The sequence below is a fragment of the Diadema antillarum genome, unplaced genomic scaffold (genome assembly GCF_040938485.1).
Source record: "Diadema antillarum isolate AM-2024a unplaced genomic scaffold, OU_Dant_1.0 seq00001413_RagTag, whole genome shotgun sequence".
Lineage (NCBI taxonomy): Eukaryota > Metazoa > Echinodermata > Echinoidea > Diadematoida > Diadematidae > Diadema > Diadema antillarum.
The window spans coordinates 44,075-56,256 of NW_027272167.1; the positions used below are offsets into that span (position 1 = coordinate 44,075).

At 36.3% G+C, this 12,182-nt stretch overlaps 1 protein-coding gene across 1 annotated transcript in view; it reads right to left on the reverse strand.

Annotated features, from left to right (window-relative positions):
* Nucleotides 1-12,182, reverse strand: part of LOC139709215 (uncharacterized) — a 47,857-nt gene that overhangs the window by 10,814 nt on the left and 24,861 nt on the right. The window contains exons 12-22 of the mRNA XM_071621164.1: nt 8,685-8,805; nt 8,018-8,091; nt 7,438-7,555; nt 6,860-6,963; nt 5,887-5,995; nt 5,442-5,543; nt 4,462-4,580; nt 2,514-2,580; nt 1,785-1,870; nt 1,228-1,396; nt 695-778 (exon numbers count right to left, since the gene is read on the reverse strand). Of these exons, the coding sequence (XP_071477265.1) occupies nt 695-778; nt 1,228-1,396; nt 1,785-1,870; nt 2,514-2,580; nt 4,462-4,580; nt 5,442-5,543; nt 5,887-5,995; nt 6,860-6,963; nt 7,438-7,555; nt 8,018-8,091; nt 8,685-8,805 (1,153 nt within the window). The remainder of the gene's footprint in view (nt 1-694; nt 779-1,227; nt 1,397-1,784; nt 1,871-2,513; nt 2,581-4,461; nt 4,581-5,441; nt 5,544-5,886; nt 5,996-6,859; nt 6,964-7,437; nt 7,556-8,017; nt 8,092-8,684; nt 8,806-12,182) is intronic.

Sequence of the window (12,182 nt, forward strand, 5' to 3'; positions counted from 1 at the left end):
CCGAACTTGACTTTTTCATATTTTCTAAAAGAGTGGGTCTTCTTTTACATTATGCTAAAATTTGGGATCATAAAACGGGCAGGAAAGTGTGTTTTTTAGCAGTTTATCTCGAACATTTTTGATAGAATAGTGTGATTAGGTGTGTCTTTAGAATCCCTTTTTCATTTTTGAAAAACCTTGTCCACACTCTTCACTTTCAACTCTAATAACTTTTGAAAGGATTGTGCTACTGCTTTGAAAGTTGGGATTAATTATGGACATAATGTGTTAATGAGGCATGCTTAATTTCAATTTAATTTGATAATCCTTCCATTGCTGTTACTCTGGCGGTTTACTTCCTGTTTTTTGTCCCATTCATCGCACAGCCAGCACGGTTTGGTAAAGATTAAGCGCTTGAATAGACACTGTACTTCAGAGCCTCTTTTCTTAGTTCACACTTTTCCTGAGTTTGTGCTTTCTTTCCAATATTTAGATAGGTTAGGAGAGTCCATTTGATTTGAGTTATACATCATTTTAAAGCTTAAAGTCTGTTCTTTCAGAATATGGTCTTAACTAAAAATTTGTGTATGGCGACTTTTTGTTTGTTTTGAGGTGCAGGGTCACAAATATGGATTATGTATATATCTGGGTGATACCAGAAAACTAAATAAACTAATCACTGTTTAAAAAAAAAAGATTTTCTACTGAATCTCACCTTAATTTTCCGGGTTGTAGAGATCCCTGGACCTGCAGTGGACCAGCCCATTTTTTCCTTCTCTCTCTTGAGGGCGTTCCGAACCTAGAAATGGTGCAGAGAATACAGACTCTGGGTTGAAAGCATCATCATTTGTTAAAATGAAGACAAGCACACGACTATATCCGTGGATCTACTCAACTGTATATCATGGTTTGTGTAATTTATTGCTACTTGTATTTCAAACTTCAAATGGTTCAGAAAGCATCATGCATTAGCGTAAAAGTGAAAATTGAAAAGAACAATTATTAACAATGTGAATTTAAGAAAACAAAAACGTATGAGGTCAATCCCCCCCCCCTCCACAGAAAATTACTTCCTGCTAAATACTGGTTAATGATAAGGTGAGAGTAAAGATTAGGTTTAGGTTAAGAGTTTGGGTTAAGGTTATTATTAGGGTTCAGGATTAGGGTTACCAAACACGGTTAGGGTCAAGGTAAGCGTCAGGGGTAATTGTCCAGAGGGTAATTGCGATAACGGATGATCATACTTGCCTCTGAGTTGAGAAGGCAGTGGAAAATAAAGAGCAGAATGCCTTGGGTGCTGTTACAGATGACGAAAAGGTACTGGAATACGATGGTGGTACTGCCAACAGCGAAGATCCCCAGACACCACGTCACGCCGAGAATGGGCAGCAAGGCCAGAGAGCCCTTAGCCGCAGCTCTGCCGGAGAGAAGGCAAGAAGTATAATGATTATAGAATTTTGCAACGCTATTCTTACTGAGGTGCAGACTTTGATGGTTTGCTGTGTTTTATCATTATTTTGTTAGTTTGCTTTATTTCGTTGATTTGCTATATTTCAGTACTTTCCTCTCTTTGCTTTATTTTTTTTCTCTTCCTTTCTTTTTCTACTTAAAACAGTAACAGACTTTATTTTATTCCCATCTGTTTCCCTTTGTTTGAAAGCTTTACCTTCATTATGTAATGGCTTTCAATGTTGAGCTGTGTTTTCTTTTCGTTATCTTCATTTATATATAAGTATACTATCCATTTTCTTATATATGACAGTACAGATGGATCAAACAATTACGCAAAATACAAAGGTACTTACTTGACTTGGTCAACCGGACAATCGACGTTGATGGCAGAGGAGCGATAAATGATCCGCATGACCATGACCAAAACAAACATGTTGAACTACGTGGTAAATAAAGAAAGACAGTAATGTTGATATATAAATCAAGATTATATATATGATACATGTATATGGCAACCCTCTTGATTGTTTAAATTCACTTCTTCTTTTTTTGCATAACTATATCTTAGTACATCAAAACGACATTATATTAATCAGTGTGTGTTTGACTTGTGATCAGGTGAAAGGCAGAAAGACAAAAAACAACAACAAAATACAATCATTGCCTTAAAGGAATGATACATTATTGGTAGAGATGACGACTGGGTTTTTTACTCTTTTGCGAGATACGACGAAGCCATTTATGAAATAGTAAAAAAGCATATCAATAATTCTATTAGAAATTGAAAGTTTATTTGGAATGGCTGAGACATAAAAGCAAATTAAAACATTGTAATCGTAATGACAGGTGAGTCTGAGTCTCGCCTTATATTATAGGTCTGGATTGCCCTGTTTTGGGTATCTCAACCATTTCAAAACTAATTTTCATCAAATAAGCGTTGAATTCATCTTGGAATTACATTTTCTTTAATATTTCATGAGGTGTTTCGCATTACCTCATCAAAACTTGTTAGCATCCTGAAGTTAGTTCTCAACCATTTTTTTTTTGTTTAGTATAGGGTCCCTTTAATCCTTATAGCTTACCAGAATCACTGCTATGACTGGGCCAACGAATGCCCAGATGACGGGAGACCCGGTCCGCATCCAGCACCTGTTACGAGTATGAAGAGAAGAGGGAACAGCATATTAAAGAAGACAAGTTAATTTTAAGGTTTATTTAAAGGATAACAGGAGTGTCTGCTGTCCTGAAGCTTGAGCTAAATCAAAACTCGCAAGGTTCACTTGAGGTTCACGATGCTTGTCATTTTATGTGATGTCACATGAAAACTGTGAATCAAGGTTCGGCAGTAGTGAATAAGTCCTCCTTTCTGTTATCCTTCAGCAATGGAATATGTGTTCCGTTCGAAGAGATATCGATCTTTGAATAAATTATGGAAAAAAATGTTGATAATAACCTTTCTTTCACACAGTACAACTATTGCAATGTATCACTACTGTGAGTTTTTTTAATTATGGTTGTTTTCTCTGTACAAATTGTATGCATTGTTTTTTGTGACCCAAGAAAGTGAGATTTATGTTTATATATTGTGGAAAAAACGAATGATTTTGAACTTGAACGTGAGCTTAATCACTTCTCAGTTTCCCACAGGTTAACTACCGATATTTTTTATAGTAATCGAACGTCGATGTGTCGGCTGAGAAGGGCGATTAAGGTGCGTCGAACACTAGTGGCAACTTAACGCCATTACCGTTCTCAGCGTGTTTTCTTAGTTGTAATGATCTCTCTCTCTCTCTCTCTCTCCGCCTGCCCGCCACATTGCTATCCATGTACATTTCCCTTTGTTATTTTGTTAATTATCGGTTTATTTATTTTGTCAAAGACGATACGTGAATACGTTTGTATTATAATTATCATTACTCTTCTGGCGCTTGCTTCTCTCTATAATGTGAATAAAAACATTAAAACAGAAAATAGATGTGTTTTTCAGGAATGCACATAATTATATACACCCATGGACACATGTATATATATACGTGTATATATATATATATATATATATATATATATATATGACCCTGCACCTCAAAACAAACAAAAAGTCGCCAGACATGAATTTTTAGTTAATACCATATTCTGAAAGAACAGACTTTAAGCTTTAAAATGATGTATAACTCAAATCAAATGGACTCTCCTAATCTATCTAAATATTGGAAAGAAAGCACAAACTCAGGAAAAGTGTGAACTGAGAAAAGAGGCTCTGAAGTACAGTGTCTATTCAAGCGCTTAATCTTTACCAAACCCTGCTGGCTGTGCGATGAAAAGGGACAAAAAACAGGAAGTAAACCACCAGAGTAACAACAATGAAGAGATTGTCAAATTAAATTGAAATTAAGCATGCCTCATTAACACATTCTGTCCATAATCAATGCCAACTTTCAAAGCAGTAGCACTATCCTTTCAAAAGTTATTAGAGTTGAAAGTGAAGAGTGTGGACAAGGTTTTTCAGAAATGAAAAAGGGATTCTAAAGACACACCTAATCACACTATTCTACCAAAAATGTTCGAGATAAACTGCTAAAAAAAAACACACTTTCCTGCCCGTTTTAGGATACCAAATTTTAGCATAATATAAAAGAAGACCCGCTCTTTCAGAAAATATGAAAAAGTCAAGTTCGGCTAGGTTGACCCATTTCACTTATTTTCAGTCCTCACGCAAAATCAGTGTGTGCGACTTTATGTTCGTTTTGAGGTGCACGGTCACATATATATACGTGTATATATATATATATATATATATATATATATGCACACACACGAACACCCACCCATGCATACACATACACAATTATTTTGTAAGAGACTTCAACCGCGGACGTGATAATTTCACTTACACACATTAGAAGACAAATGAAACACGTGGTTTCACACACACACACACACACACACACACACACAAACACGTCATAGACATAAAGATGTGAAAACGTACAAACAAACAAACAAAGAAACACAAATCAGGGAATAACTTGCTTCTCTTCGGTGCCATAGTCGTCATACATTATTCCGACAGAGATAGCGACGATAATGATTGGTGCTCCCCAACCAACCGCCAGGTAGTAGGCCCGCTTACTACCCTCCGATCCAAACACCTGTTATGACAAAATGAAAATCATTGTGGTATATGTCACTTAGATCTTGGATTATGTTAGCATAATTAGCTTAGATTGTGTTTGCATCCTCTTAGAGACACACACGCACTGATATAATTTTTACGTAAATAACTATAACTTTAACTATATGTATATATATGTATATATATATATATATATATATATATATATTATCATATGTTTGTGTGTGTGTGATTGCGTATGTGAGGGAGTTTATGTAATGAAGCAGATGTTGATAGATTTGACCAAGTTGATCAAGATTTTTTTTTCTCTAAGAGTTATGCAGAATTTGATATAATTTTGGTTATAAAGTATGCTCTGTAAAAAAAAAAATAAGGTATGTTGAAAAAAAAAGAAGGTAATTCAGCAGCACACGATTTTGAGTATGAAGCAAATATGGACTGGCTTGATTAAGATGATCAAGATAGCTTTTTTACTGAGAGACATGCATAAGTTTATGTTATCTTTCATATAGGGCCTACATGGTAAGATTTGCAAAAAATAAAAAAAAACAATAAAAAAAACCACAAGAAACATACATTACATTTTGCTGTATGCTGAACACACACACACACACACACACACACAAACACTCATGCATTCCTATGGTTAAAATGCCATGTCATCATCCTCGTTCAGTGTGATTCTTCCGGTTTCAGTATTAGTTTCTCTGGTCAAAGACCACACTTAACTCCAGAAATCTTAACATGGAGCTGTTGATTTACGTAATTTATATATGATGTGTAATTATTAGAACCGTCTGGACTTTCCCTTTAACACTGTTGTTATTTCAAATCAACTAGAAATGTATGTGCTTTCTAGGAAGGTGGATCAGCTTACCTTAACCAACATGAGATAGAGGTGTATTCCCTCGATCAACATCCAACAGAAGACAGCAGTGTACAGGTAATGCATGAGGGCTGCCACGGCTGTACAAAGAATCTATCCACACATAAGTGGGAAAAACATATTTAAGATGAATGTATTTTGTATAATCTTATGATATTCATTATGATTCATAACAGTCAAAGACTATTGGACGTGTGTGATAGCCATTCATTATGCAGTCTTATAAATGTTAATTATGTAGAATGTCCTTAATCACGATCATGGTTCTTACCCAATGCATTTAGAAGTAATTCATTCTAATATAAACAGCCTTGAAAAACAAATCACTTTAACATTGCTTCCCTGCTTTACTTTTCGAATTTAAACATCTCTACAGGTGTAGTTCTTACATTATTACAGACGCATTCATATAAACGCATGGCAAAACAGCACTCACAGGTATATCTGTCGCGTGATTAATGCCCGCCAAAAAGGTGATATAAGCAAGGAGAAGAGCGATCATCAGGTTGCGATGGATCATATTCCTCTCTGAAGCCCTCAGTGCTCTGTTTAAACATAGCGAAGATGAATATTAAAATCGTGTACCTTATTTAGATATACGTGTATTTCTGAGCAAAATCATACAGGTACTTAAAACAAGCAAACAAGGAAACAAGTATACAATCAAGCAATCATACAGAGAAATTATGACACACACACACACAACAACAACAACAACAAGTTTTTGCTGGTTTGTTCTTGTCGTTTCCTCATGGAAAGAAATATCCCCTTTTAATTAATTTCCTCTCTGTCATTATCCACACATCACTTCATGGAAACCATAGCGATTTATCAACTTTGAGCAAGTAGGACAGACTACCGGTACTTTGAAAAAGTACGGACTGGGGGGCGTTTCATCAACGAATTCGTCGGAGGTTTTCACCGACAAATTTGCTATCAGCCAATCAGACGCAAGGATTTACACTGACAACTGTTAAAAGTTAATGAAATCCTTGCGTCTGATTGGCTGATAGCAAATTTGTCGGTGAAAACTCCGACGAACTCGTTGATGAAATGCCCCCCAGGACCTACGTTTCAATGACAACATTATAATAGCAGAAACAGAACACTGACAGTTGGCTTGAAAGCCGAGTTGAGAGCAGAACAAATTAGTTCTACGCTGCCACAGCAGAAATCAATGAACTGCTCGAATATATAGGGGGCCTAAGCATAGACCCTAGTATGGTCCATGATATAAGCAACCAACGGGATCGACGTTCATATAGACAGTGCTAACTTGGACTCTGACCCAGGGGAACATACGGGAAGGGAGAGGGGGTGTGGAGCTGCCAGGGGACTTGGACCGTGGACCTCCTCACAGGGGGGTCTTGGTCTTAGCCATGATAAAGGTGAGTAGAGTCTGTACGTACCCGACGGTGAAGAAGATGAAAAGGGCAATGACGAGGCACATGATAGACAAACCGATCCCGAGGTAGCTGAAGAGACCGAGAGCTATCTTGTTTGATTTGCTAATCTGAGGTTGTAACATTGTCAGAAAGTCGAAAAAAGAAAGATAGTGAGAGAAGGGAGGGGGGGGGGGGGGGGGGGGTAAGAAGTGGACTTAGCTTGCTTTGGCACTCACTTTAAAACAACAGAAACATCACAAGCAAATCGATAAATATCAAAACTGTTCTAGTCTGCATACTGCCCTATCAAACCTCCAGATTAATTACATTATATTTGCAAATTCTGAAATATACAAGAGGTAGATCTCTAACATCGTAAATATAGATGTACTTGTGATTCTAATAATTATAATCATTCCCATTGTAATGGCTATTTTCAGTGTGATCGCCATTGGTATCTAGAATATTCTACTACCTGTTACTAATCTCCTAGACATGAAAATTGAAACTGAATGAAATTTCTTTAAAAAGAAGATAAAAATCTAATCGTTGTTAACTTTTGGAAAGCAATTCAACCCAAATGGAGACATGACAATACGCACCTCAAATTCAACAACCTGCATGAGTACCGCAAAGCTGGTGGTGTGGCCGCATTCACACGTCGTCTTATTTTCATTACTTTGACTGTAGTCCGTGACACATCCGCGGTTGCTCCATTTTCTGTAGAAATAATGCATATTTTTCGTTTATATTTGCTTGGTTCTTGGTTTTATATTTTTGTTCTATTTCTGCAGTTTTCCTCGAAAAGCAATAAATAAGATAAGTATAAAATCAAATAACCTACAACGTGACACAAAGTTATACATTGAAAGACATAAAGTTCCCACACTCCAATGGACAATAATATTTATGTAATTGTGGTACTGGTATTTTATTTCAGCCAACATTTGCGGTTATATACGTGTAATTATGAATTCAAATTCACTGTCATATCAGTCTATATGGAAACAAATGAAAGTAGCAGTTATAATAAGACAGGTTCATTGAAAAGATTTTTATCTAGGAGGAAAATTGTTTTTAGTGGCCGTATACAGCTGGTGAGCGGTACAGACATTATTATGGTCGCTAAGACAGATTTGACTGTACCTAATATTAAATGTACACCTATGTAAAGACACCAACCTGTTGTCCGTTAACCACGAACAGGTGGAGTTCATTTCACTTCGCAGGGTTGCATTCGAATACGGCTTGACTTGCTGTTGGAAAGATATGAACAGTGCAATTATTTCAACATGGCTGATATCATTCAATTTTGAATTGGCAGTTCATATCTACAAAATATACACAATCACTTGTTGATGAACAGCAAATTCAAGGCATGACAACAACACAAACGATTACTCTACTTCGCGATTATAGATAAATGTGGTATAACTATACTATGTTTTGACATTGGTTGAAAGTATCGTTAAGGAGAGAAATCAATCATGAATATACATTAATTTTGTTAGAGTAATATATTGTGTATTTACTTCATACGATATGTGAGGTAGGGCGTTTTTGCTAAAGAATGTATTGGTAACTTTTGCATATGCTACATAATGCTGTCGCGACCGGACCAGTTTTGTAAAATGAATAAATGAATAACAGCTGATAACAGCAGAAATAAAAGAAGTCTTGAATCAGGATGTGAGCCTCTTTTATGTATAATTCTCATAACGCTGTAATCTTTCCACAAATAATTTCTAGAAAGATTTTAGCGCACAAGCCCTCCGCTCTTTTCTGTTTTTGTATGTGTAAATATACAATAAAAACTGTGTGTATACAGTATGTAACATTATGAACTTACTTTGATGTTAACGAAAGACAAGTCAACAGGGACAATTCTGACATTTCCCCTCAAGTAGAGCGTAAGAGACATGACGTCAGTATTGATGAAAGACTCTTGTTTCAGGACTCTCTCATTTGTTCTGTCAAGAGACAAGACAAATTGCTGAAAAACATTAGTGAAACATAACTCAAGTTATCACGGTTTAAACAAGTTTAAATGAATAAACTTAGTAAGAGAAACATGATTGTTTAATTCATTGATGCTAGTGTCATCTTTCTCATAGTACTACACACAACAATTCGCTCAAACTGAACGGAGAGAAGGATCACTAGCAATATATAAAGCCAACCTTATCCGTCTTACTGCAGTAAGCGAAGCTTAATGACAACAGAAAAAAACCCCCTGTAGTGTTGCTACAAATGATTCCTATACTATTTAACAATTGGTAACATTGGTGATATTGATGGTGGTAACAATGACGCTATTATACAGCCAGGTCGATCAATTCTCCTCTTTTGGAATTATTGTAGACCGTGTATCAGATCAAAACTGGATAAGCAATGAAACAACGAAGGAAGAACAAGTCAAATGCGTAAATGTGATTCGCCCATTCGCGTAGAACAAAATAATATTTTTCTAACCCCCTGAAGTTCATTAACTCCGCCTATGACCTTTGACATTGAGGTGGCCTTCAACTCCTCAAATGACATTTACCACTCAAGTTTGGCAACAAACGGACATATGGATCAAAAGTTATGAGCCGTAATCCCCTTAAACGCGCTGTAAAACCTTAACATATTGAGCCCTAAAAGTTCGTTGACCCCTGTCTGTGACCTTTCTTCTTGTGATGACCTTCAACTCCCCAAGGGACATTTACCATCCAAGTTTGGTCACAAACACGGACATATTCATCAAACGAAATGAGCCATAATCGAAACGCGCCGGAAAAACTTAACATTAGGCCCTAAAGTTCATTGACTCCTGCCTGTGACATTTGACCTTGAGGTGACCTTTATGTTTGGTAGAATGTGTAACTTTGTATAACCACTCTTCCGTCCAAGTTTGATTGAAATTGAAGTCTTCAGTAAAGAGTTATTCAAGTATTTGTAGCGTTACGGACGGACAACGGACGGACAGACGCCGCAAGCGATCCCTTTAGTCTCCCTTTTACCTCCGGTTGGCTCAAAAAAAGAGAGAAAAAAATGCCATCTTTCATTTCTGAGAGAGACACTGCCCCTCCTAAGTTTTAGTCTTTTTTTTTTCCTTAGTCCCTGGACTTCCTCTTACCAGCTATTTCTAATAAAATCACCTCCTATATGAGCAATTGTTGTTGTTGTTGTTGTTGTTAGTGACTGCTTCACACGATATCCTATGATGTCTGTGATGTTTTACCTTATAAAAAATAAAAGGTACATGTACATGTATCTCACGCAAGAGAGGAAACGGGTCAAGGATTATACATTAACACATATTCTTTTTCTTTTTTTAAGGGAGTTGTGTCTGAATATCATATGTGACCCACAACCACAAAACACACAAAAAGTCGCCAGACAGTGATTTTTAGTTAGAGGCAGAGTCTGAAAGAACAGACTCTAAGCTTTAAAATGATGTATAACTCAATTCAAATGGATTCTCCAAACCTATATGAATATTGGAAAGAAAGCGCACACTCTGGAAAAGTTTGAACTGAGAGAAGAAACTGTGAAGTACAATTTTTTTATTAAAATGCCTTATCTTTACTATGCCGTGCTACCCGTACCATGAGTGAGACAAAAACCTTGATGTAAACCCTTACAACAAAACTGAAGGGATTATCAGATTTAGCCGAAATTAAACATACTTTATTAACACATCTGCTTCATAATTAATGTCAACTCTCAAAGCAGTAGCATCACTGCTTCAAAAGCTATTAGAGTTGAAAGTGAAGAGTGTGCAAAGGATTTTCAAGAAATTAAAAGGGGGGCTCTAAGAAAAACCTGATCACACTACTTTACCAAAAAGGGGCTTGTAGAAAAACTGCTGAAAACCCCCCTTCCCATTCACTATATGATCCTAAACTTAGGGATAATGTAGAAGAAGAATAGCTCTTTCAGAAAATAGGGAAAACACAAAACTGACTCAGTTGACCTGTTGCACCTTTTTTTGAGTCCTCACATGTAATCAAGGGGTGCGACGTTTTCTTTGTTTTGTGATGCACGGTCACTTCTATATGCAGTCAAACCCGCCATAGGACATTGTACATTCATATTTGCAAATCTGATTTAGAACTATGAAAACATTTTAAATTTCGGCTATCATGGCAGTCAGAGTGATTGGTGAGCTATCACACTTCGGATTTTATGTCGATTTTTTTTCAACCTATTTTTCTTATTCTTATTCAACTTATTCTTCTTTTATCATTCTTATTTTACTTCTTCGTCTTCGGGGGGGGGGGGGGGGGGGGGGCTGGGGTTGGCACACTCACCTCGTCTATTGTTCAGGGTGAAAATGTGTGTAATAATGATGTATACACTCAACTAAAAAAGAAAGTAAACACTTTTTCGACTTCAAAAATTTTCATGAAAGATTTTGATGAAGATCAATATGATATATAACATATCAAAGATAGTTCAATTGGCTATCAACCTAGTCGGCTCAATATATTACACATGAGTGAACACATTTGTTGTTTTTTTTTTCCTTCAAGGCACAAACGTGAAAATTTTCAAAATTGACCAATGAGACCCTGCACCACAAAACCAACAAAAAGTTGGCAGAAATGGATTTTTAGTTAAAGAGGAAATCCAGTCCAAATGTGTTAGTCTGATAAAAAGACTATAAAACCTTATGAGTTCAACAGTAAAAATTTGACTGAAATTCGATGAAAGAAATGGAAGTTATGACATTTTGAATTTTGCTAATTTCCGCAAAACAGTTCTTGTACAAGGGATATGAATTTGCCAATGAGTTTGTGAGTGCTTACCATGTCATACCCTCACAATTTTCCATTGACCGTATACAAAAACATGGCAAAAAATTCAATGTTTCTGTCATTGAAGTCTGAAACATGACGTTATTCCTCGCTGACTTACTTCAGAAATACTGATTATTGAAATGAATGCAAAAATCGTTACTAAGCTGTGCTACCTGTGCGATGAACGGGAAAAAAAGAAGAAGATGTAAACCATCATAGCAACCACACTTAAGTGATCATCAGATTAAGCTGATCTTTAGCATGCTTTATTGACACAGTCTGTCCATGATTAATGTCAACTTGCAAAGCAGTAGCATTATTTTTTGAAAAGTTATTAGAGTTGAAAGTGAAGAGTGTGAACAGGATTTTCAAGAAAAGAAAAAGGGGGCCTCTGAGACGTACCTGATCACACTCTACTCTATCAATAATGGGTTGTCGAAAAACTGCTGAAAACCCACTTTCCCATTCATTTTATGATCCCAACCTCAAAAATGATGTAGGAGAAGAATATTCTTTTAGGAAATAATTATGGAAAACTAAAACCTGACTTGCTTGACCAATTT